Below are 26,532 nucleotides of genomic sequence, written 5' to 3' on the forward strand. Positions count from 1 at the left end.
TGGCCCTTTGACCTAACACACACCATGTCTTTACCTGGAGCGGCCTTCGTTTCTTACCCTCTCTGTAGTAAATTCTAGCTCATACTTAAGATTTAAGTTAGAACATTCATAGGAATGCCTACCCCAACCTCCCACGGTTGCATTCTATTTTTTTGGGGGGGTGGGGAGGGAGGCACCAGGAATTGAACCCAGGGGTGCTTAACCACTGAGTCACATCTCCAGCCCTTTTTATATTTTATTTAGAGAAAGAGTCTTGCAGAGTTCCTTAGGATCTCACTGAATTGCTGAGGCTGGCTTTGAACTTGTGAACCTCCTGCCTCAGCCTCCCAAGCCGCTGGGACATGGTTGCATTCTTAGAGTACCACATACCTCCTCTTCCTAGTAGGTTTCATGGCTGCAAAATGAATATCTGTCTCTGTTTCACACTGTATTGGTCACTGGACTGTAAGTCTATTTATTTGGCTGTGTCTTGTTTTAAAGCTCAAATATTCCTGAACGCAGAGCTTAGCAGGCTAGGAGCTCTCAAGAAATGCTTCTTTATTGAAGAAATAACATGCAACCAAAGAATCCATGTCGCTGTGGTGCACCTGATTTTTGTATTGGGTTTTTTTTTTTTTTTTTCACTTTCAGAAGAAATGCAAGGCACCAATGAACAGAATGAATGAAGAGGTAAGCCCCTGTGTTGCTTGTTCTCAGGAATGTCTCTGTAGACCTAACCATCTCAGCTCCTCCTCACACAGCAGGACGCACAGGCTGCATTTCAGTCTCCGTGGTAGAAGCAACTGAAGGCTAGGAGCGGAAACATAAACATCAGCTGAGCAGCAAGAGCTATACATGAGTTTATGTTCTCCTCAGCCTTCATTAGCATCACAAATGAAATGTTGACAACACATGGAAGAGCCTGCTTGTCGAACATAAATGTTTCCACTCCTATCAGCCTCCCAACTCTGATAGTCATGCTTCAGGATGAAAGCTAAACAGCCCTGGGGAGATGACTTCATGCCTTCTCTAATTACACAGGGATGGGAGAAAGGGCCTCCCTGAACCAGGATCCACTGGAGGAGAGATCAGCAGGGAAATTTTAACAAATAACAGCAGAAGCACAGAAGAGGTGGCCTAACATGGGATTTCCGAATTCAGCGCAAGGACAAGACCTTACTACTGCATCAGGACAGGAAGCTGCCCATTCTAAATCTGGATCCAGATGGCTGTAGCAAAGTCAAGGCAGGTCCTTTAATTTGCCAGCAAAAGTCCCACATGAATCCCCAGCGCGCGCACACACACACACACACACACACACACACACACACACAAGTCCCACACGAAGATTGTGCTAGTCATAGTTGCAAGACACCACAACCAACTTCCCTTTGTGGGGCTATCGTGGTGACAGGCAGAGAGATGTAGCACACAAATTGCAACTGATTCTAGGCAAACACTCGGATGCATGTGCTTTACAATCTGAGAGGCAGCAGACTCTGCCCACAGGCAAACGCTCCTTTGCGCTGAACTTGCTTTGTTCTTAGCAGATATAGTGCAGGTAGATACAACCCAAGTGCATAGTGGGTACCTTTCATACAGACACGAAAATAAAGATACTAGCTAATCTACATTGCCAAGTGCAAAGGTGGATTTTGCTAGGATTCTTACATTAAAAATTTATTTAGGGAATGTAGTTCAGTGGTAGAGGCCCTACCTAGCATGCATAAGGCCAGGGATCCAATCCCCAGCACTACACACACACACATACACACACACACACACACACACACACACGCAATATTGGTCTGTGCCGGATTTGATGGCACGTGCCTATAATCCCAAAGATTTAGGAGACTGAGGCAGGAGGATTGCAAGTTTGAGGTCATCCTGGGTCACTTAGTGAGACGCTGTCTCAAAATAAAAATAAAAAATGATCAGGGGGTTCTGGGGTTGTGGCTCAGTGGTAGTGCGCTTGCCTAGCATGCATGAGGCCCGGGTTTGATCCCCAGCACCACATAAAAGAACTAAATAAACAAAATAAAGGTATCGTGTCCATCTACAACTAAGAATTTAAGAAAACAAAAACAAAAAAAAAAAAAACCGGGGGGAAAAAAAGGGAATATAGCTCAATGGTTGAATGCTCTTGGATTCACTTTCCAGTATCAGAAAAAATTAATAAATAAGCAAATAATAATAAATAAATAAATAAATACTGCTTAAATGCTCCCTATAAAACTGTGAATTAGGTTCAGATGATGAGACTGAAGATCAGAGAGGTTAAATAACTCAGAGTCACAGGGTCAGTTAAAGTCAGAACTTGCATAAAATTTCCATGGTTTCACTCCAGATTTCATGTTTTTAACAGGGACCCTATTCTGAAATGAAATAGTAAGACAGATGAAGCTGGGTTAACACCAGGGACATCTAAAGTTCAGGATGTGTAATTAGTGGGTTAGGACATAAATCCTCCTTGAGACAATTGTGCTTTCCGGAACATGTTCCGGCTATGGGCATCCGAGACCTAACCTAGAGTACATTCCAAAGAGGAAAAAGCAAAACACAGATTCATTATTGCATCACAACATACATACTAAGCTATAACTTAAAAATATGAAACACATATTGTAATCAATTACAGAAACTGGACTATCATATTATTTTTTAAAAAAGCACCAATGTCAATAAAAACTCACAAGGAAGAGCTGCATAAAACACTCATTTTATGTGTAACATGAGTTAACAATCAGACATGAACATGAATTTGATTCCAATTTATATTCCTGGGGCAGGGACAAGAGTAGCCAGTCAAAAGATCTAAGTAAAACAACGTGTCGATGTGAGGCCTTGGCCAGGCTTCCTAAGCTGCTGGGTTTCTTGATCTTCTTGTTTCTTTCATTAGCTTTACGTCCACTGGCATCTGTCTATGTTTACTGCACCAGTCACATGAGCTCGCTAATTACCTTTAATCATACTTATCTGAAATGCATCTTTACTTTCACAGACGTCTTGTATACAGGAAAAGCACTGGAAGGCTGTGGTTGGGAAGATATTGGAATGGAAAGCCTGTGTTTTCTCTAACCATGACAGTGCAGGGAGAATGGACTCCCCCCACCTCCAATAATGCATTTAGTTTGACCTCTGCTACCATCTTAGGATCCCTAGCAAGGACTTAGAGAGGTGGTTCTCTTGAGTTGGATATTCCATATTACTCAGCCATAAGGAAGAATGAAACTATGGCATTTGCTGATAAATGGATGGAACTAGAGACTATTATGCTAAGTGAAATAAGCCAATTCCAAAAAACCAAAGGCCAAATGTTCTCTCTGATGTGTGGATGGTAGGCCACAATAAGTGGAGAGGAGGGAAGAAGTTCACTGGATTAGATAAAAGGGAAAATAGGGAAGGAAAGGGGATGGGACTAGAAAAGACAGCAGAATGAATCAGATGTAACTTTCCCATTTCATATATGAATACATGACTAGTGTAACTCCACATCATATACAACCACAAAAATGGGAAGTTAAATTCCAAGTATTTATGATATGTCAAAATACATTCTACTGTCATGTGTAACTAAAAGGAACAAATAAAAAAATTTTTTAAAAAGAGCTGGACATGCCAACAATATTATAAGCAGTCAACTCTGATGAAAGAACTAAGCATTACTAAATAGCACTCTACACACTGGTAAGCACTCTGAAGGCCAAAAGCCAGACTACTAAGTCTTTCCTAGACCCTGGACCTCATGGGCAAATGGATGCTGAAAGGCAGTCACAGACATTGTGGCTGCTGCTTTCCTTAGCTTGAGGGAGCATATACGCATTTCATACTCATGACTCCACTGATTTTATTTCAGGTCCACTAATCAGCTACTTTATCAGACAACTCCAAGTCTGTAAAAGGGAGTTTAAACTCAATAGATATTCCTATGAATGAAACTGAATGACTCTTGGTATTCCTTGAGTCTGAATTTTCACCTTGTCAAAAGAGCAAGAAAGAAACCAGTGTGTGAACAATGTCCTTCCATCTTCTCACTAGAGAAACCATGTGGCAGTCTTGATTCTCCCCAAACAGCTCAAAAGGAAATTGTGTTCCCCTCACCTGAGTCAGAACTTGCAAGATAATTAAATCTGCAGCTTACTGTCAAAAGAGTGTGTAGTACCCCCAAAGACTTAAAGAACATAAAAGGAAGAAAACTATTGACTCCCTAAATATTAGACCAAACATGTATACTCATAGTCCATGTGTCTGCATAAATATGCTAAAGACCTTGGACAAGTGACTTAATTTCTCTGTACCTTAGTTTTGTCATCAATAACAAAGTAATGGTAACAATTATTTATTCATTCATTCAGCATTTTTATAATGAACCTATGTGTGGTTACTGTAGAAACTATGGGCAGAAGAAAAGAGTCATCTGAAGCTTAAGAGACTAGTGAGCTGTGGTCACCTTTAAGTGAGATAATGCAAATACAAAGAGGGGAGTGGGGCTACAGATCGCTGTCGATGACCTCCAACAGCAATGTCTCCTTTTCTTCTAAAGCGCATAGCTAGACTACATTTCCCAGATTCCCTTGCTGCTAGATATGGTCTCATGATTTCATCCTGGCCAATAGAATATGAATGGATGTGGTAAGTACATTTTCCAAGCCTGGCCCACATCTTCATTTTCTTACCCCATCAGAGAACAGATGGAGAAGACTCTGAGAACCAAGAGAGTACAGTCGCTGGATGGAAGAAGCCTGGGTCCATGAATGACTGCATGGAGCCCACTCCTCTGTCAATCTAAATTAGACTATGATAAGTGCAAAAAAACAAGTTGTTGTGTTTGCCACTGAGAATTGGGGGGGTCTATTTGTGACGGCAGTTAGCGTGACTTAAATACAAATCTATAGCACTATTTGGCTCACTGTGAGCACTAAATACATGATTAATTTATTTATTTTAAAAATATTTTTTAGATATTGATAAACCTTTGTTTTATTCATTTATTTACATACATGTGGTGCTGAGAATCAAACCCAGTGCCTCACACATGCCAGGCAAGTGCTCTACCACTGAGCCACAACCCCAGCCCTAAATACATGATTGATTGGCTTGTCATTTAGAAACATATTCCTAGTTCTCTTGCTATATGCCTTAGAGACTAAATCCAGAGAGAGAGAGGGGATACAAACACAGAGAAAAGGGATGGAGGATGGAAGGAAGGAAGGAAGGAAGGAAGGAAGGAAGGAAGGAAGGAAGGAAGGAAGGAAAGAATCCAGTAAGCCATATTAAAGTTCTGTGGCAATACTGAAGCTCTGTATAAACATAGCTCTGTATAAACTTTCTTCTTAGGTGTATTTGGTCATCCACAATTCCTAGGGAAATATTTTCACTATTATCCACATGCCTTCAAATACCGAATTGCCTCCATAGCCAAATGAAATTGCTGCAGGGATATGTGGTACCAAGGGCCTCCTTGCCATTCTGGGTTGCAGCTGTCCCTGGGCCTGGCTGCCTTCCTCCAGCATCAAATCACCATGGCACGTGCTCCGGATGGCACGCCTGCTGACAGGGAGGGAGGAGAGCTTTGCCATGATTTACCATAGCAGACGTTAAAACTGGGGAAAATGCTCACATTCATTAGAAGGTCTTGTCACAGGCAGAGACCCCTGGGCACAGAAAGACAGATGATTCCTCTGGGGCCGATCCTCTTGGAGTGAGAGGAGGGAACTCGGGCGAGCCATGCTCTAGGTACACTTGCAACTCCGCTAGTCCCTAGGGGTTTTGCCATTTAAATCATCCAGTAAATGGAATGTGCCCCAACTGGCTACTTGAAGAATATGCCAGCTCTTCTTCTTTGTAGCTTTTTAATTATACACATAACACATGTTTGTTGTCTAAAGTTAAATATATGCAAAGGTATAAAGAAAAAGAGGTATAACAGAAAAAGTTAAGCTTCCTCTTTTCTTAAACTGCCCTTCCCAGCTTATTGAAACTTTAGACACACCAGTACACAGTGGTATGTTTATTTCTCTACCTTTAACTTTTTATTTTATTTTACCAACCCTGGGGATTGAACCCAGGAGCACTCACCACTGAGCTACCCGCTCAGCACTTTCATGCTGAGCGGGGTGCTGGTTACTGGGCATTGAACTCAGGGGCACTCGACCACTGAGTCACATCCCCAGCCCTATTGTGTATTTTATTTAGAGGCAGGGTCTCACTGAGTTGCTTAGCACTTCCCTTTTAATGAGACTGGCTTTGAACTGGTGATCCTCCCGCCTCAGCCTCCTGAGCTGCTGTGCCCTGCTCAATTTTATTTTTTGACAGAGTCTCATTAAGTTGTTCAAACTGGCCTCAGATTTATGATCCTCCTGCCTCAGCCTCCTGAGTAGCTGGGATTACAGGCATTTACCACTGTGTCAGCTTTTAATGTTTTTTTATACCTAAGTAGAATTTTATAATATATATTCCCATTCAAATTGCTTTGCTTCACCTAACAATTTACTTCACCTAAGAATCTTCTCCTAGATGGACATATTTACTACTCATTTATTTTTTATAAATAGACATATATAATATTCCCTGGAAGAAAGTAGTTACATGCTGGATTTTAAGACATCATCGACCTCAAGCGTAAAGGATGTTGATTTTTGTTGCTGCTGTTGTTTTTTGGAGGAAAGTGAAATGCTAACTACACCAATTTATATTAGAAAACATCAACTTAAATTGGGCCACAGAGTATGTCTTGGAAGGTAGGGAATTCTTGAATTCACCTCAATGTGACAATAACCCCAATATTATTCTGAGGGTGAATCTGAAGTTAGGCCCCATCAGGAAGCTGGAGTCCTGTTGGGTCTTGGTCAGGGGAAACCTCCCATTTCGGGAGCGCGTTTGGCTCGAGCTGACGTTCCACATCTCTTCTCGGTGACTCTGCATGCACAGTTGTTGCCACCTCTTCAGGCTGGCTCACCAAAGAGGGGAGAGGAGGCGCCATGGGTATTAGCATGCGGGTCACGCACCCTCTCTTTGTTCTCTTGGCTGAGGTCAGATGGAAGAAATCAATCAGCCCCCACATCCAAAGTCCTTCAACGTGTCCTGGAGCCTTCTAGTCCATGTGTGCCCTCCCCATCTTTTAATGGCCTGCTAGATTCAGCAGGAACAAATAGAACCAAGAGCCTCCTGGGGCAGCAAGCAGCTGCTCCCGGGAACCTATCCTCTGAGGGGTTCTCTGTGTGTTCCCAGTTTAGGGGGGAACAGCCAGCTCAGACTCTTTGAGGTCTAAGACATGCACTGCTAACAGGAGATCCTGCTTTTGATGGACCAGATCTGTGCTGTGCACTGAAGGAACAGCACTTCAATTGTCCTGTCCCCTAGGAGGCAGGTATTATCCATACTCTACAGATGGTAAGCTAGGTTCAGAGAGGTTGTGATTTGTCCAAGACCACATACAGCATTAGGATAAATGCAACATAAAAATGGGCATCCTCATTCAGCCACACAGCATGGTAATAACCAGAGCTGTCCCTGGTTCTCTGTAGTTCCCTGCAGGTGTCCTGGTCTCTCCTGCTCAATCATGCTCTCAGTGGATTTGTCTTTCTCAGGTCTCTGAGTCCAAGTGGCTCAAACCCTAGTTGGGTCCTGCAAAGCACTGCTAAATAGCTCCACTCTAATCCAAAGAGACACTCGGTCAAATTTTCTGTCCAAAACACCCCTAAAATTGGTGAGGACAGTGCTTTCCAAGCTCACTCCTGCTTTTCGACCAGAGCGACATGGTTTTAGACATAAGCAAGCCCTAAAGATCATCCTATACTTCACAGAAAAGAAGGCAGGGGAGTGGGTGGATATGTCTGGTTGGGAGGTGGGAGTTGGGGGTGGGTGACAGGTGGTGTGCTGGGTGGTGACAGCAGTGGCTAGAGGGTGGGATAGAGCAGGGGTTGCAAACCACAGCCCGTGGGCCCAGGGGTCCCTCCATCTGTTTCAGTACATCGAGTAGTGTTGGAGGCCGGGCCTTCACCCTCCATGCAGGATCCTCTCTGGCTCTTTTGCATTGTGACAGTGGACCTGAGGATTGCAGCAGAGACCTCATGGCCCTCAGTGTCTGACCTATTTACTACCTAGCCCTTCACGGAAAGGTTCTTCTGACCCCAAGGATAGAGAGGGGCACACAGGTAGAAAGGCGACTTCCAACTTCTTGGAGGGAATGTTAAGTTTACAGGGGCTTTTCATGCTGTGATGAAGTGAATGACTATTTACAGGTGAGCCTCTGATGGTCACATATCACGGAAAAATTATTATTAGCTCGGCACCGTGGTGCACGACTGTAATCCCAGTGGGCTTGGGAGGCTGAGGCAGGAGGATCACGAGTTCAACCTCAGCAACTTAGCAAGGCCCAACACAATTCAGTGAGAATCTGCCTCTAAATAATATATTTATATATTATATATATATTAATATATTTATATATATGTGTGTATTATATATATATATATATAAAGGGAGGGTTTCTGGGGATGTGGCTCAGTGGTAAAGTGCCCCTGGGTTGGTTCAATTCCTGTTGCCAAAAAAAAAAAAAAAAAAAAATATATATATATATATATATATACACACACACACACACACACACAATATATATATATATATAATATATATAAAATTAGATTTTGTGTAACAAGATAGGAAGAAGGGATGAGAAAGAGGAAAGCAAGAAGGAACTATTTAACCTTTATTAATATTTAAATGCGTCTTCATCACCTGACCTGCTTTGTTACCTAGTCGTGGCTGACTTTGCCCCATTTGCATCTGTGATGCTAAAAAAAGATGGGACAGAAGGACAAATGGTGGCAGGCTGGGTACAGCAGGCTTTCAAGAAGGGGCAGGGTGAGTAGAGTGGGAAGCTGGGTGCTCAGAGAGGCTGTGATTTCTCCAAGACCGCACAGCATGAGGATAAATGCAACATAAAAACAGGCATCCTTAATTGGCCACAAAGCATGGTTGTGGGAGGAGGCTTGACCGAAGGAGACAAGAGTCCCCAGGCAACAGGTTGTTAAGGATAGTCACTATCTAGTCCTATTCAGAAGGGGCCTCCTGTCTTTGCAGCGCCGGAGAGGCAGGAGGAGCTAAGTGGACTTTGGGGTGTCCCCTTGTCAAGACCAGGAGCTGGAAAGTGCTACAAGGCTCTCCCATTGGTACTGGTCAACACATGTACTGCTTCAGGGATTTCTGAGCACAGTCTTGTGAAATAAAAACTACCATTATCCCCACGTTAGAGATGAGGTCCTGACTGGACAAGCTGAATCCAGGCCCATCTGATTCCAAAACTCACATGCAAGGGCTCCACTTCACGGCCTGGGGCCAGGGATGCCAGTTCTTACTGCTTCACTGAGAGCCAAGGTTTTAACCTCACATGGAGTCGCAGAGCACACTCAGAACATGTTGGGGTGTTGTAGGAGGGCAGCCTCAGGCATCAAAACCCCCCACTTCAACAAATAGCAGGGGACATGCACAAAGAAACAGTTCCTGTCCCTGGTGGGAAAGTTCCCAGCAGCTTCAGTTAAGAGAACGTCACAGTTCATTGATGCCTGATGCGCACACGGTGGGGGCAGCTTTATTGTTTTATATGTGAAAAATGAGGGAAGGGCTAGACCCTTGGCATCAGGGAAATGATGAAAGATTGAGATTTCCAAAGTCATGCTAACCAAAAGGTCAGTTCCACCGGGGGTGGGGCGGGGTGGGGGCATGAGCGAGCAGGCAGCTGAGAAGTATTTGTGACATGGGAGGGGCGGGGAAGAGGTTGCGATGTCCCCGAAAGGAAACCATGGCTATGAATTTCAGGGCATCAAGACCCTGTCAACACAGCTAATCCCTACGGATGTTGGCTGAATAAGCCTTCGATGACCAAAGAAACGCACTGTGGAAACCATGTCAGCCTCCAGCAGGCCAATTTGTCCTCATATTACACACTCCGCTGGCTCCGTTGCCAGACCCCCAGATTGAGCGTCCCCCAACCCGATGAGGTGGACACAGCATGGTTAATAAGTCAACAGAATTCAGAAGCCACGACCGGATTAAGGAGGCCGTTTTATTTTGGTGCCCTGGACTCCAAGCAGATTAAATAATCAAAAAGCCCGAGCCATCGGGGTCATGTTTGAATGCTACAGCTGTTCACCGAGATTTGACAAACATTCTTTACGCGGCTCTCCCTCTCAATGGGAAAGGCAGGGATGATCTCGGGGAGGCCGACACTTTAAGAAAGAAGAAGGGGACACAATCAAAAGATCCTTTTATGGAAACCGATCCCAGCCAGATGGAGACGAGGGGACAGGCTGCTTAAATAAGTGGTCTAGTGAAAGCAACAACTGTTCTCGGCATGGAAGAAAAGCGCAAGCTGGATTCAGAAGAAGTGAATGGAAAGCTGGACTCTGAGTTTGCCATGGCCTCGGCTTGTTGATCTGCAAATTAATAAGGGTGGGCTGCGTGTTCGGCAAGGATGCTGGCCCGGGGAGGCGCAGTCATGAAAGGTGAGCCGTGATGGATGAATCCTGTCACCCCCTTGGAGAAGTTTTCCAATCCGGGGAGGGAGGGAGGGGGGGTAACCTCAGAAAGGTGTCCCCTGAAATCTATTTTCAAGTCGTCTTTCTTAAAAGATTGGACATATGTAAAAAATATACCATCCGAAGGGAAGATTTATGTTTTCACCACGTTGGGTGCAGAGGAAGGGGTTGGAGACAAAAGTATGCAGCCTCCATGTGAGTGTGTGATTGGCATGTCACGGGCCATTTCACAGAAAACATGGCGTCGGCAGTTGGAGTTCATATATTATTCCCTTTGGGGGAGAGGGTTGGAGCCAAAGGAGGAATGAACGAACTGGTTCCAATCTCAGAAAGACAAGCCCTTCATTAATGGCTCAGCAGATTCTGTGGAAAACATATTCTCTTATTTAAGAATCGATTTCCTGCAGTTAATTAATGTGTGGGCCCCACAGTTCAAGGGAGGGGTGTGGGTGTATTTCTGCTGGGAAGACATTTTGGCTTGGAAAGGAGTCCTTTCGTTTATCTACAAAGTTGGAGAAAGGAAAACAAGGGTTTTGTGCTTTTATGTGTTGGAATGGGGCAGAAGATGGTGACATGCCACCTCTCTTGAGCTAAGTGAGACAGAGCAGCATCTCCTTCAAAGGCTCCCGGGGTGTCTTCCCTATGGGCCTGCGGCACAGTTAGCCACAGAGAGAGAATCCAGAATAAGGGGAGCAGACGGTGCAGCCTTCCCCGGCCACATTGTACATTTCCTTAGTTAAGCCCTCAAACAAACAAACGACCTCCGTCAAGAACTTTCAATAGGAGTAGATCACTCCTTTTGAGTTTCGAATATCATCCTGTGGCCTTGTGAATTCCTCTACCAATTTGACAAAATGCCCTTGACAGATGTTTGCCATATTTTGAAACTTGAGTCTCAGAAAAAAAGAGGAGTGTTCTAGCAACTTTGTAGAATGATCTAACAAGATCTAAGAAAATGTAAACCGCATCCTCTCTACCCTTCAAGGGACCCTCTCCCACATTCCCAAACAGCCAAGGAGTGCTGGGCAAGGATGCTTTTTGCAGCATTGTAATGAAAAAAAAAACTATGAAGGGAAAACTATTGCAGCAGCTCAAATGCCCTGCTGCAAAGGGATGGACAGATATTAAATTTGACATGATCTCATCATGAAATACTCTAGAGCAGGTAAATGAATTCACAGGAATGAATTGTTTCTGTGTATCCATGTGGCTAGTTTAGTATGGAGTGAACTGAACAGACTGCAGTAGGGGTCAGACTGATATTTACGTCTACGTGGATATTTAGAAACCGCCATGCAAATCAGTGTGCATGTGTGAAGAAGTACTAGACAGGCAGACAAGAACCCTCACCCTTTGCAGGCAGATTGCCTGGGTTCAAATTATGGCTCTATTACCTACTATCTGTGTGATCCTGAGCGAGTGGTTTGGAGTCTCGGTCTCAGTTTCCTTATCTTTAAAATGATGAAATTAGTCGAACCATACTTACCGATGTTAGGAGAATTGATTGATGTATAGAAAGCATATAGAATGACACCTGGCCCCAGAGGTATGCTACATGGTTATTTGACATTATTGCTCCTTATTAAATATTGTTTTTAACATGACTGGAGGGATACATCAGTAATGGTGGGGGAAGGGTCAAGTAGGTAAATGATTGGCATAATTGTTACTGAAACATGGATGTTTATATTATTCTTTTTTTGGCACGGGGTGGGGTGAGTACCAGGGATTGAACCCAGAGATGCTTAACCACTGAACCACATCCCCAGACCTTTATTGTTTTTTGTTTGATTCAGGGCCTCACTAAGTTGCTGAGGCCGGCTTTGAACTCATGATCCTCCTGCCTCAGCCTCCCGAGCTGCTGGGATTACAGGCATGCACCACCTCCTGCCTCTTGTTTATGATATTATTCTTAATGCTTCTCTGTAGTTTGAAAATCTCCCATATACAAAAAGACCAGAGACAATCATTCAGGATTACACTTGCAATGATGAACATCAACCTTTAAGAATACTTTAGACTTGCCCTACCCAATATGATAACCACTAGCTACAGGGTATTTTAAATAATTTAATTTTAAATGATTTTAAATGATTTAAAATTAAATAGAGATGATATTCAGTTCCTTGGTTGCAGCGGTCACATTGCAGAGTCTCAGTAACCCCTTCTGGTGAGTGACTCCCAAACTGGGGCAGCAGATACAGAACATTTCTAAAGCCACCGAAAGTTCTATTGGACAGCATTCCTCTAGAGCAGATTTTTCAGAAATGTGAGCCTTTGCAAACCTGTCACTCTTCTCATGTCTGGCCCCACATGATGCAGCTGTTCCCTACAAAAGGCCTGTGCAACCAAAAGATTGTTTTTCACCTTTCTATCTGATATCTTTAAGTTTTCCACCATGTGGGTGCAGAGGCACTTGGAAAGTGTCTTTCCCAAGGCTTCTGACCAATAGTTAGCAGAGTGTGAAATAGGATATACTCAGCCCGTCCAAGAAAGAAGGTGAGTGATCTAACCTGCCATCCAGATTGCAGGAGGTGTTACTTGGCTCAGAATCATAGTCCCAGCCAATGCGAAGCAGGAAATAAATGCAGAGCCCTCTCCTAACACTAGCCCCAAGCCCACTTTCTTCCTGTTTGTCCTAGGTGAGCGGCTCCTGCTTTTGAGTGGGATTTTTCTACTCCAGGGCGTGCACAGCTGCCCAGAGAAGTGCGTCTGTCACCCATCTTCAAACTTTGTAGACTGTCGTCACCGGGGTCTGACTGAGATTCCTCCCGATCTGCCTCCTCAGACTCTGACGCTGCTCTTGCAAGATAACCAGATCCGCCAGCTTCCTGCTCATGTGTTTAGGTCAGTTCCTCGACTGGTGACCTTAAATTTGTCCAACAATTCTCTCTCACATCTGGCCCCCGAAGTTTTCCATGGACTTCGGCACTTGCAGGTTTTAAACCTAACTCACAACTCCCTGCTCTCCCTGGAAAGCAGACTTTCCCATTCCCTGCCACAGCTGAGGGAGCTTGATCTGTCGTCCAACACCATAAGCCACCTCCCCACGTCCCTGGGCAAGCCTTGGGAGAACCTGACCATGTTTGCAGTGCGAGGAAACCAGCTCCAACATCTCGATCGCAGGCTCCTAGAGTCCATGCCCAGCATGCGGCTGTTACTTCTCAAGGACAACCTCTGGAAATGCAATTGCCACTTGCTGGGTCTTAAACTCTGGCTGGAGAAATTTATCTACGCAGGTCAGTAACGTCTGTTTGGAATCCCCCATCTGTGTGTCACCAGCCTGGGATGAACCTCATCTGTTCTCTGCATTAGCAGAAAGGTTGAGGAGGGTACAAGGGGCAGTTTTAAGCTTTTTTCACATTGATGTCATTTCATGGTTTGGCAAAAAAAAGGGCAGGTGACTCATTAGAGGGTGTTTCAATTCAGGTATTTATATTCATCTACAAAGAGGATGCATGGAGACAACTTTCTCCTTGTCAGATAAACACAACATGAAATTACTTCTCTGGCACGTGTGCCCTTAGGAAGGAGGGACTTCAATTGCTATCCAAGTGACTGCTTAACCCCCAAATGGCACTAAACTCTAATTTTCAAGTGTGATACAACTGGGGAGAGGGTTATCACTCTTAAAATTTGGGATATTTCCCTCTCTTTGTTTGCTGCTGCCCACTTGATAGGTAAAAATCTTCTCTAAAAGAATCTTTTTTACTTTAGCAAATATCACTGTTATTGAACTTGGGTGTAATAAGACCTCTCTCTAAAGTTATTCACTATTTCTTTAACCAGATGTCAAAAAGCAAAGCAAGAGATCCCAGACTATTAAAGATGAGGGACTATGGAAATGACCCAAGGGTTAGCAAATCACAGTCCTAAGGCCAGATCTGGTACCTGTTCTCTTTGTGTGAATGAAGTTTTATCAGTCAACATTCATGCCTATTCATCACATCTGAAGAGTTGCTTTACACTCTAAGGGCAAGTTTAAGTGGTTTGGACAGACTGTTGGGTAAAGCCAATATTTATTATCTGGGTCTTAATAGAAATTTGGGAAATCCCTATTATTAATGGGAAACAGAGGCCCAGAGAGGTTCAGCGATTTGCCCAAAAGCAGAAGCACAGATGAAAATAAGAAAGCATGACTGGTTCTTGGCCCTACATTTTTCCCATATCCCATAGTGCTTCTCTGAACATCATCCATCGATTCCTACACTTGAATGCTTTTAGTGTCCCAGGCACTAAGAAAAGGGCCATGAGCAAGAAAATCTCTACCATCAAGAAGGTCACACTGGAGTAGTATGAATAGAGGTTAAATAAGATCATGAGTGAAGAGGCATGTTCAGACAGCAGTGCTAAGAAGACAATGGGGCAGGGGAAGCACAGAGGGGGCAATGGGAGGGGGGCCCCGGTTGAGAGAGAATGAGCAGGGAAGGCCTTTCCAAGGAGGTGACGTGGGTGAGAAGAATCAAAAGGAGGAGGAAGGAGCCAGGAGATGACTGGGCGAAGGACACCAAGTGCAGTAGCTTGGCTTGGTGACAAAAGAAGAACCAGAGAGTGCTAGAACAGAGGAAGGCCATGAGAGAGTAGATAGAGAAGAGGCAACTCATGTCCTCAGAGGCCAGGTCACGCAGGACTGTGCAGAGCAGGGTGCGGTGCCTGGATTTTATTTTAAGTCAGATGGAAAGCTCCTGTGTTTTATTCAGAGGAACAATATGATCTAATTACAATTTTAAAAGGTTACTCTGGTGACTTTTGGAAGAGCAGTCCGAAGACTGCAGAAGAAGAACCAGAGAGATAAAAGAGAAGATGATTCCCATTGGCCAGGGAGAGAATGATGATAGCCTCAACCAGGGCGGTAAGAAGGCAGGACTGGGGCTGGGGTTGTGGCTCAGAGGTAGAGCACTTGCCTGGCATGTGTGAGCTCCTGGGTTGCATTCTCAGCACCACATATGAATAAATGAATAAAATAAAGATTTATCAACATCTAAAAATTATTTTTTTAGAAAAAGAAGACAAGACTTTGGGAGATGCCTGGAATATTTCACTGATAGAAATGGCTAACGGGGTGGAGTGGGAGAGGAAGAAAAGAGGATAATTATGGGAAATTCTATTTCCTTTTGTCCTACAGAGGTGGCTAAAGAAATGGTGATGCCTTTAGCAGATTGGGAGTCGGGAAGTGGAGAGAGGGAAGACACACAGTCAAGTGTTGGGTTTGGGGCACACTGGAGACACCCATTCCACATTCAAGGGGAGTTGAGTCGGGGGTTGTGTATTTGAGCCTGTTGCTCAAGAAAATATGAGCCCCACAGACACGAATTAGAGAATCAAAAGCATCAGGATTGCTCAGAGGGAGGCAGGTTAGAAATCGGCACGAATTCAAACATATGATACTGAATTAAGAAGCATCTCAACAATATAATAGCAAATCACATCTCAGGAACCAGCCAATGTTCAAGTTAAGTGACAACAGGAGCTAGATCATGTGCCAACATCTGATAGGAGGTTTCAAATAAAACTAATTACAGCTGGAGGTAAAGCAGCTTGAGCTATTGTGTGCTGGATTAAATTGTAGGCATAAACCAGACCATCACACAAAGGAGTTTTCATCAAAGGAGAATATTTCTTGATTAGAAGATAGAATTCCCAGGCCCAGGACATGAGAAGCAATGTGGACGGAATGAAGTTCTCCCGACTCCGCCATGAAACTTGCTGGTGCTCTTTGGGAAAATTAATATCTTTCCCTAGTGCTCAGTGTCACCAGATGAAAATAGATAGTATCAAGGTCCATGATGGTCCTCAGATGCAGAGTGCAAGAGCACAGATATCAGATTTGCATCAGAGGGAGAAAAAATCAATTTGGGGCACCAGGATCTGAATGTCCCAAAATAATATAGAAAAAAGTTCATATAGATACTAAATGTGGAAGACATATTATGGCTGCATTGAATAAAAGCAAAATAAAGGAATAGATGTCAGTCAATATCCTTGTAAACCAATGCAATTACTATAGGTGTTAAATGATTTAATAGACACCCCCAGACTTCACTTGTTTATGCAATAAAATGTCTACTGCTCACTCATGTCAGGGTCCAAGAGAGCTGGGGGCAGGGTCTGCATCCATGCAACCTTCCAGACTGTGATGGTGCCTACTTCACCACGCCATCTCTACCACCACCCCTAAAAGGCAATGAAACACATGGACGGTGCTGGAGGTTTCAAGTCCTAGAAATGGCATTCATGGGTTCCATTGGCCAGAACTCAGTCACCAAACCAAACCCAAAGAGTGGGCAAATTTAGTCTTCCTATGGGCCTAAAGGCAAAAGATGTACATTGGTGAATACTTAACAATATCTCCTCTACAAAGACATGCACACAGATTCTACACTGACTGTTCTTTCTTCACAAGTAAGCAAATCATCTTGATGCTTATCTCTAACTTTATTAAACACTGACTCTGGGCTATGGATTGTGCTTAATACTGAGCCCTCTGAGCAATCGTGGGAAGTGAATTTCATTACCAATCCTGTCTCTCACTTTCCAGAAGCACAGGCAGAGGCACAGACCTTTCGGGGTTGTACAATTAAGTCATGTGCAGGTTCCAGATCTGAATTCAATTTCTTCCAAGACAGAGCTTAAGAGCTACTAATGTTCAGATGGGGGACAGTGGGCTCTTGGCAAGCTGCAGCTTCTTGCGTTGTCAGCTTATATAAATCTAGGAAGGAGAGGGCCCCTCGCGCAATAGTAGCAGATGTGTCTCTGGTGTCATGGTCTCCGAGATAGAGGTGGAGGGGTGGATGATGGATCCCGGCTGAGGATAGAGCTCGCATAGGAGGCCATGGAGCCTATGGGAGCCACGGTTCCTGCCTTCCTGACATATTCCAGGCTCTAGTCCACGTATTTCCTTGCCTCTGTGTCCCAAGATTGTGGATCCAACTCTAATACTGAACACAGGAGGAGGCTGAAGGTGGAGAAGACCCATTGTGGAGTCATGGGGTAAATCACCTCCGTCTAGGTATAAGTCTGCTGATGGAATTGCCCTTGTCTTCTCCTGATGGAAGGCTCGGTGCTCTTTGACCAGTTTAAATGTCCTTACTACCTCTCAGAGCCCTGCACTTCATTTCTGTCTCTCTGGCCTTCTTTCTTGCAACAAACTCCGAGGGAGAGGCCTGTTGCACGGCCAGGTGCACAGAAATGCAATGATCCATATGGCAAGACTTCAATCTCCGTGCAGCTGGATGACATCCTGGGCAGCTACCCACTACCTCTAGTCTTCCAAGAATCAAGAGCTTGAGAAAAGAAGAAATTCCTCTCAACTTTTTTGAGTCTCTTGCCTCAAGGGCTTGCCAAAGAAGCCAGGAGAGGCTCAAAACTTCCTGGTGGCAGCAGAAAGGGCATGGGCTGAATTTTGCTATTGCCACCCACCCCAGTGTGCCTGGGCCATGTGACTACCCTTGCACTGTGGAGTGGTCCTATGTTCTTACAGAGCCACTTAGGACTTGTATTAAAAAGGCTTAGGTAGGATGGATAGAAAGCATTTCCAAACTCTGAAGGGTTGTGTAATGGCAGGTGCTAATAACACTGAAGTAATGACCTCCATGTGTGTCGATCTGGTATAATTTCACAATCCACTTACCATCTGTGTGAAGAATCTTCCATCTAATTTGGCTAAGAGAGCCCTCCCCGGGGAGGTGTTTATAGCAGTCTGGGAGAACTGAGTCACAGATCACAGGAGAGTCCTGCCGGGTCAAAGGGCTTTATGAGGATGCCTCAGGATCCTCCAGAGAGGAAGTAGAGCAAGGCAGTGAGAGGGACAGGGAAACCTGGGAATGATGGGCAAGGGCTGGGTTTGGATGTTGACTTGTCCACTCAGGACCTGTGTGACTTTGCCAGAGACTTTCCTCTCCTAGCGGAGTATAAGGAATTACCTGTGCTTTGTAAATTAACAAGTCCCATACAACTACCATGCTTTGGTGGCAGAGAATTTCATCAGAGAAGTTCATTTTCAGTAAGTCAGGGGCCAGCCTAGTCCAGAATGAAGTGTGTGCCTCCCACGCTCTCTCTAGAGAATTCCTGAGCCAGGGAACCCCCTGAACGACAGAAGTCTACACATCGGAGGAAATTAACCGCCTTATGGGGGATGGAGAGTGTGTTTAATAACCCTTGGAAAATTTGGTCCTCAAAGGAGTCAATGTTTTGAAGCTTGAGGAGACGGGTTAATGATCCTTAATCCCATGAATGAAACCAATAGCACTGTCAAGTCCCGAGATACACAAAGCACTCAGAAGACCATGCCACCCCTCTCACTGGCATCCCTGAAGAGAGCTGGTAGACACATGGGGTCTCTGTGGTCAACACACAGCATCATAACAATGCACATTTGTTCTGTGCTTTCCTCAGGTTTCCAACAGGAATCTGGCACAAAAGATTTCTTGTGTGGCGGGGCTCGTTAGTGGGTTGGCAGCAGGAAGGCTGAGAGCTGTGGCACTCCTGGTACCCGTCCCCGGAGCTCCTTCTTGTCAGCCTTAGCATTGTTTTCCCCTTCAGCATTTATATGATGTCAAGGTGACTTGGCTTCTAATGACTTCTTGGTCCTAAGTAATTGCCAATTTAATGTGTGGCACTTTTAGCATTTAGCCAATTTAGAAATCCTAAAATCATAAAGTAGGGTTGTTAAATTCTTTGACTCCAGGAAAAAAAAAAAAGTTTAAAAAGGTACTTTATAAATTCCATCTGCCTATGTTTTTCGAAAGCTAAAGATTTTGGACAGCAATTGTATGTTATCATTCTCTGCTTTTGTTTTTTAAAGGCGGAATAACAGATGGTGTCATCTGCGGGTCACCTGACATCTGGAAGGGGAAGGACCTCCTCAGGATTCCTCACGAGCTGTACCAGCCCTGCCCTCTTTCTGTTCCGCATCTGGCGGTTCAGCAGCATGGCGTGGCCCACGAAGAGGTCCCCAAGTCTCCTGAGAACCACAACTCTGGGGAGCGAGACCCTGTGTCCTGTGAGGTCAAACCCAAGCCGAGGCCCACCAATCTGCGCCACGCTGTGGCCACCGTTGTCATCACTGGGGTTGTATGCGGAATCGTGTGTCTCATGATGTTGGCGGCCGCCATCTATGGCTGCACCTATGCCGCCATTACAGCCCAGGGCCATGGGGGTCCCTTGGTTCAAACCAGTGACTCTGGGAAGACGGGAGGAAAAGAGGTGTTTGACCACTCACCAGCCTGAGAGCTTTCATCTCAAAGAGGATTGATCATTGTAGACTGGCCGATGTATTCACTGTTATTGTCTCATTTTGCTTTTTCCAAAAGAAACAAAAAGATCTGTCTGTAAAAAATATTCCTGGGGAGAAATTTAGGTTGAGATTTTTTAAAATACCATAGAAGAAATAGAGATGATACTTGTACTCTGTACCCAAAATGTTATGACAGGGATTCTAGGTGGGAGAAGGCCATGCACAGAGAAGGGGAAGATACTATCTCTTTCAGGTGCCCTTTCCCAGATTAAGTTGCTTTGGCAGAGCAAAAAAATTCCAACATACGAGCCAGTCAGCATTCCTAGGAGCTTCAGGGTCCACTGGAAAACTGCCCAAGTCTGAGTGCTTGGGACGAGGCTGGAGATCCTACCCGAGGGGCACTGAATGCCTCTATAATTCAAGTTCATGCTAGATCGGTGATACTTTTAGATGTTGTGTATGTTATATATTTAATGGGAGCGTCTGTTGGTTGGGAATTCCGTAGCTTGCCACAAGAGTCGGATTATATTTAATTTTCTAAATCAGAAAACCATTTGGGGCTTTGTAGGACACAGAGGAAGAGAAGGGTTCACATCTGGATAATTCGACTCAGGCTGGGAGTCTGGAGAAGTTCTTCTGATGCAAAGGTAAAGAACATGTAAGCCAATACAAAGAGCCAGAATTCAGGGCAGGGATTACCAGAAGGCCACATCCACCAGGCAACTAGAAGCTTCCATTTGTAACCCTCACAGCAGGAATGGATTTAGGTCAGTCTGAAAGGGAGGTAACGACTTTTGTGTATCTGCATCTGCCTCCGTAGTGCACAGAGGGCACAGACTTGTACAACCACACCCACGCATAAACACACCACGAAGCCATCACTTCACTCTCTAATGAAACGCAGCCGTGTCCGGGTGGGAGCCAGGAGCTCTTGATCACCACCCAGATCGTCTCTCAACACTCTGGGATAGGAAGTAAGAAGGAAGTCTTGAAGAGAGTGGGAATTTCCAAGAGGCTCCAGATAAGTGGTGGCAGCCACCCCGAACATTATTTAGGCCATGGCTTAAAAAAAAAAAAAGAAAAATCAGGTATAAGCCTGGCTTAGCCCACAGACGTGGTCCTGAAGAACTGCATGCAAAGTGAATTTTTGTAAATTGAATCATCATTTTAATGCAGTAGGGGACCTCGCTATTTAAAGGAACCTTTCATGGAATCTTTCTGTAATGGAAATAATTGGCTCCAGATTTATGCCTTTTGTACATTTGAATTTTCTCATGCTAGGTTTTCTTAAAGTGAAATATACCTGTTCCCTCTCAGTTCATACTTAGAGTCGCTTTTTAGGATTAAAATTATTTTACACAGGAAAAGAGCACAGAGGAGTTAGGGACATGTTAAAGGCAGAAAATGGCATATATAGAGTAAGCTGTCCCTGCAGAGGCCATGACAGACATTGATAATCAATCCCAGCACTCCTCCCAGCTGAGCCCCAATGTGCAGCAGATGGTTTCTTAAGACAGCACTGTAGGCAACCAGAACTAATCAATTGGAATTGGTTCAAAGGATAAAGCACATTTGCCATTCAGAATATTGGCTCTACATTCACTCCTTAAGGCCATGTAAAAATTAGTTTGGATCCTAAGTCAGTAGTCTATTCCTTAGCTGGAATGTGATGGAAGGTTTGCATGTGTACAGGATGGACAGACAGATGTAACCCTAGTCTTGCCCAACAGTAATCAAGAAGCCATAGGGAAACAGATGGATGAACCTACCATATCACATGTGCAGGGGTCACATGGATGAATCTCTAATCATTGCAGAGGCAATCTGCACCTGCCCCTGGTGTGCTATAACTAGTGTGAGCTCTGCTCACCCTTAGGCTAAAGATGGGACATCTTTGAGAGCAATGATTTTGCTGGATGTTATTTTTTGGGGAAAACATTTAAACTTGGATGGTGTTTTTTTTTTTTTTTTTCCCCTGAATATTAAAATAAATCTGGATACCTTAAAGAATAGATAAAAAAGACTGCAGGGGGCAGGGGTGGTTGCACACCTGTAATTCCAGCAGCTCAGGAGGCTGAGGCAGAAGATCACAAGTGTAAAGACAGCCTCAGCAATTCAGCAAGGCCCTGAGCAACTTAGGGAGACCCTGCCTCAAAATAAAAAATAAAAAGGGCTGGGGATGTGGCTCAGTGATAAAGACCCCTGGGTTCAATCTCAACAGGGGAGACCTGCTGTTGCCTGGGCTCCGTTCCAGATTGTGGCAACTCGTCTCCACTTTGCCATGTGCCACTCCAGTGGGCAAGACCGAGCACCCTGCTCTAAGGATATAGCAACTTCTTTCCAGGTTTTAAAAAAGAAAAAAAAAAAAAAGAAAGAAAGAAAAATAAAACAAACTTTCTCTCCATTGTCCTGGACTGCGAATTCTTAGCCAAGAACACAATCTGAGAAAGGAAGTTTAGAAGATCTTTCTATTCCTCATTCCAATTTCACCAAATGTTGTTAAGAGCTAATGCTGCGAGACCAGGCATGGTGCAAAGTGGTTCTCGTGAACATTCCACATGTAATCCCGTCACCCACTCCCACTTCTTGAGATACTAGGACAGATATCACATAAGCTAGAACTACTGAGGTCAATAATGTGTGTTTCCTCTAACTGAAGACTGCAAGCATACTGTGCCTGGACAAAGGTTTGGTAACACTACAGGTCAGCCCTGTCCCCTCCCCATAGAGATTACATAAGAGAGCTTCCAATACACTGCAGAAAACCCTGACTGTGGCAAGCATCCTTGCAAGTCAACACCCCTATCCTATTCAGTTTCTAAATACAGATGATAACTCAGGCAAGCTGACTTCTGGCTTTATGGATAGTTTTTAAGGAAAAAAAAAGGGCTCATACATTTTGATTTCTATCTTTTGCCTACAGTCACCACAAACGGCAGTTGGCAATGACAATAATTACTTATCCTGAAATGTCAACAGCTTCTCAGCACAGAAAAATGTAAATCAAATTGTTTAACAAATGCAGAGTTATCATTTGTTAATATGAGAAATGAAATGTTTTATCTGTAAAAAATCACGGCAGATGGAAGACTCAATTTGCAGGGTATTCTGCAAGAACCACAAATTATCTTTCACAACCACTGCAGCTCATGAGGGGTAATTTGCAAACGCCTCATAGATTATTTTCAGCTGTTTATTGCTGCTGTCCTATTCATAGATTCCCCTATAAAAATGTCTGTCCATCATAGAGTCATACTGAGGGTACACTGAGGACAAAACTCATACTTCTTGTTGGTTATTTCTGAGAAAGCCATATAAAATATCATTTTGCATCATAGTTAGTAGAACAGTATGACTCTAGACAGGTTATTTTTTGCTTTGCCAGAGATCAAAATTTCATAAACAGATATTATAGCTGTCAGCAGTGAAGCATATGCGGAAGGGGCGGGGGAATGCACGCTGCCAGAGGGATTCTGGAGAAAAAGATCTAGCATCAAATCCATGTCTGAAAAGCTTTTATGATCGAAGCAAAGAGCCCTGACCCTGCAGGAAGAATCTTTTGCTACTGTTCATAAAGTCCTAGTGAGTGACTGAGGGTCTTAATTTTCCTTACAAAAAATTTCAGACCAAAAAACTGATTCCTACATGGGTTTATTCCTGAAGCTTGATGAAAAAAAAAAACAAAAAACAAAAAACAAAACACAAAACACCTCATTGCTTAAATCAACCAAGTACTGATGAAAAAAAGACACCTTTATCTTCATCCTTAAGTATCAAAACAAGTAGCTAAATCAGTTTCCAAAATAATCTGTCTGAGGCACACATTCATATAATTTTACACAACAGCTGCTAGAAACCTATAACTTTGTATTGTAGGTCAGGAAAATACCATTTGCAGTTCGGCAAAACTCATTGGTGTGTTCATTGTTAAATGTTATTGCTTGAAGTCTACCAGAAGCTGATATTCCAACCTCACAGGGCATTGCTGGTCTGGGGTCTATAGGAAGAACTTCAGGGAGCCATCCTGTTTCTCCTTTTGATGGAAATGCTTCATTTTTTTAATGCAGAAATTGCAATGAGGCCTCCAAGAAACTGTTATCACATTCAGAGAGGCAGTCTCATAACCTGTCACCCTCCTTTTGCATCCTTGACTGGACTGGGTACACTGACTTTCACATAAATGACACTAAATATTCATTTAGATGGATAGGATGTCATCCAGTCAGAAAACCCCATCAAGAAGATGCGGGGGTTGGGGAATCAAAGGATTGAGGAGCAAAGAAAAACATTGAAGAACATTTAGTCCAGGCCTGGAAAATTTCAAAATAGCTGCCACCAGTCTCCCTCTCCATTACAGGCATTGCTAATAGATCATGGCAAACTTATCTGCTGATCCTAGACAAGGCCTCAGAATCCTTTTAAATCTGTTTTCCAGGTACCCACGACTGGTCAGCTGGAGTTGACATGAGGGATTAAACCTATTTGCTACCCCGATACGGTCCAGTCCTCTTATTTTCGCAGATAGGAAATAGAAGCAAGGAAAAGGGAAAGAACTTTGCACAGATCACACACATCATTGATTACAGGCCTGATAAATGTGGTTGCAGAGCATGGGGTTAGCATGAATGATATAACCGGTCTCAGTCAGCTTTCTCACTGCTGCAACTAAAAGACCCAACCAGAAAAATTGTAGAGGAGGAAAGGTTTACTTGGGGCCTATGGCTTCAGAGGTCTCAGTCCATAGACAGCAGGTCTATTCCTCAGGGCTCAAGGTGAGGCAGAACATCATGGCGGAAGAGTGTGGTTGAGGGAGGCAACTCACATGATGATCAGGAAGCAGAGAGAGACTCCACTAGCTGGATACAGAATATATACCCCAAGCCACGCCCCCAATGCTTACCTCCTCCAGTCACACCCCATCTGCCTCCAGTTACCAGTCAGTTAATTCCATCTGGGATTAATTCACTGATTGGGTGAAGACGCTCACAACCCAATCATTTCTCCTCTAAACCTTCCGTATTGTCGCATACATGAGCTTTTGGGGAACATATACCTTACATCCAAACCACAACACAACCTGACACCCACCATCCTTGGTTCAGTCCATGGAGAACCCCACTATCTAGATTCTGACATTATTATGCAAATTATTAGGGAAATGACAATTACATCACAATTGTTAACATTTATGAAACACCCAATTTTTTGCCAGGTATTTTCTAAGCATAATAATAAATTTTCTGTTCAACTTATATTAACCAAAACTTGTGGGTTCATTTGCCTGAAGTCACGCCACCAGTAAATGGGAGAGTAGGAATTTGGATTCAGGTCTTCCCCAGGTCAAATTCTAGATACTTTCAGAATGTGATTGGTTTGAAGAAGTCAGAGCAAGGATCCTTTCCTGTCACTGCTAACACTTACCTTAAAACATGGAAGGGAAAAGGAATCTGGCCACTAACCAGCATGTCACTGCCATTAACTCTGGTCCCACCATTAACAGGAGGACAGCTGAAGGAGCCAAGGCAAAATGGAAAAACAAGGGTACTTTCACCACCCGAGACTCAGATGGGCTGGAAGAGACACTCAGAATGGGAAGGGAAGAAACTCAGACTCTCTTGTGATATTTGAGAAAATGACACAATTTGACTTCAGATGAAGATGCTAGCCAATAAGTAGGATTTTTCATTGAAATTCTCATTAATACACAGAAGGGGGAAAAACTTAAAGTCCTAGAAATTAAGAAGACTGCTTGATGACATTCAAGTCTCCAGAAGGAATATCCACTATCAAAGCAGAGGTATGACCTTGAGCCAGATAAGAGTCCTTCCTTATGTTGTTATTACACCAAGACACTGGGTAGAAAACTCAGAGGGAAACCATCCTCTCCTATATGTAGAGTATTTGAGAACATTTGACTTCAACACCTCTTACTGAGACCTTGCTGGTTTCAGCCATTAGAGATGTAGCCTCTCAATAATGTAGCATTTGGTGTGAAAATAAAAAAAGAAGGACAATAAGATAAAAATAATCCAGGGGCTATAGTTTTAAACTACTATATTAATCCTTGTTGCTTTTAATATAATGAAATGCCTTAGGCAGGCAACTTTATTAAGAAAATAGCTTCATTAGACTCTCAGTTTTAGAGACTGGAAGTCCAAACACCATGGCACAGACTCTGGTGAGGACCTCCCTCTGCTGCACCTCCTCACAGTGGATGGCAGATCCCAGTGACCAAAAACCCTCCTAGCAGGGCCCTTGTAAAAGGTCCCACCATCTCCATGGGGACCAAACTTCCAAGAAATAAACTCTGGGGACACCTCAAACAATATCCATGTCATAGTACCTACTGTTGCTTCCAAGGAATGAAAACTACAGACTACTTTGATTCATCCAAGTTATCAGACAACCAGGCACAGGAGGTATGGTCCCCTTGCCCATCCTGCAGTACCATACTAATGGAAGCCATCTGGCACTGGGCATTTAATTAGTGGCGGGGTAGATATCAACTAACCTGCCACTTTAATCCCTCCAAGAGATACTCAACGGGAAGCCATCGACCCTGTTCATTGGCAAGTACCCTATATTTTTAAAAATATTTTTTATTTGTTCGAATTTGCTGTACATGACAGTAGAATGCATTTATACATCCTGATAGATTATACATAAATGGAGTATAATCTCTCATTTAAGAATGATTAAAATGAAGAAAACTTGGAGTCCCCTACAAGAGTGTTTAAAAAAAAAAAAAAAAGGGAAGAAGGCAGCCCTGCTGTCAAG

The 26,532-nt window shown here is 43.8% G+C and overlaps 2 protein-coding genes across 2 annotated transcripts in view; one reads left to right on the top strand and one right to left on the bottom strand.

Moving 5' to 3' along the window:
- The window catches only part of CACNA2D3 (calcium voltage-gated channel auxiliary subunit alpha2delta 3), an 871,596-nt gene that overhangs the window by 129,786 nt on the left and 715,278 nt on the right, over positions 1–26,532 (bottom strand).
- LRTM1 (leucine rich repeats and transmembrane domains 1) lies at positions 10,337–26,471 on the top strand (the record flags this gene model as incomplete). The annotated part of the gene is made up of 3 exons (XM_079115063.1): positions 10,337–10,408; positions 13,033–13,759; positions 19,324–26,471. The coding sequence occupies 3 exons, from the start codon at positions 10,337–10,339 to the stop codon at positions 19,746–19,748; spliced, it is 1,224 nt and encodes a 407-aa protein (XP_078971189.1). The 3' UTR covers positions 19,749–26,471.

This window comes from Sciurus vulgaris (assembly GCF_902686455.1).
Source record: "Sciurus vulgaris genome assembly, chromosome: 16".
Lineage (NCBI taxonomy): Eukaryota > Metazoa > Chordata > Mammalia > Rodentia > Sciuridae > Sciurus > Sciurus vulgaris.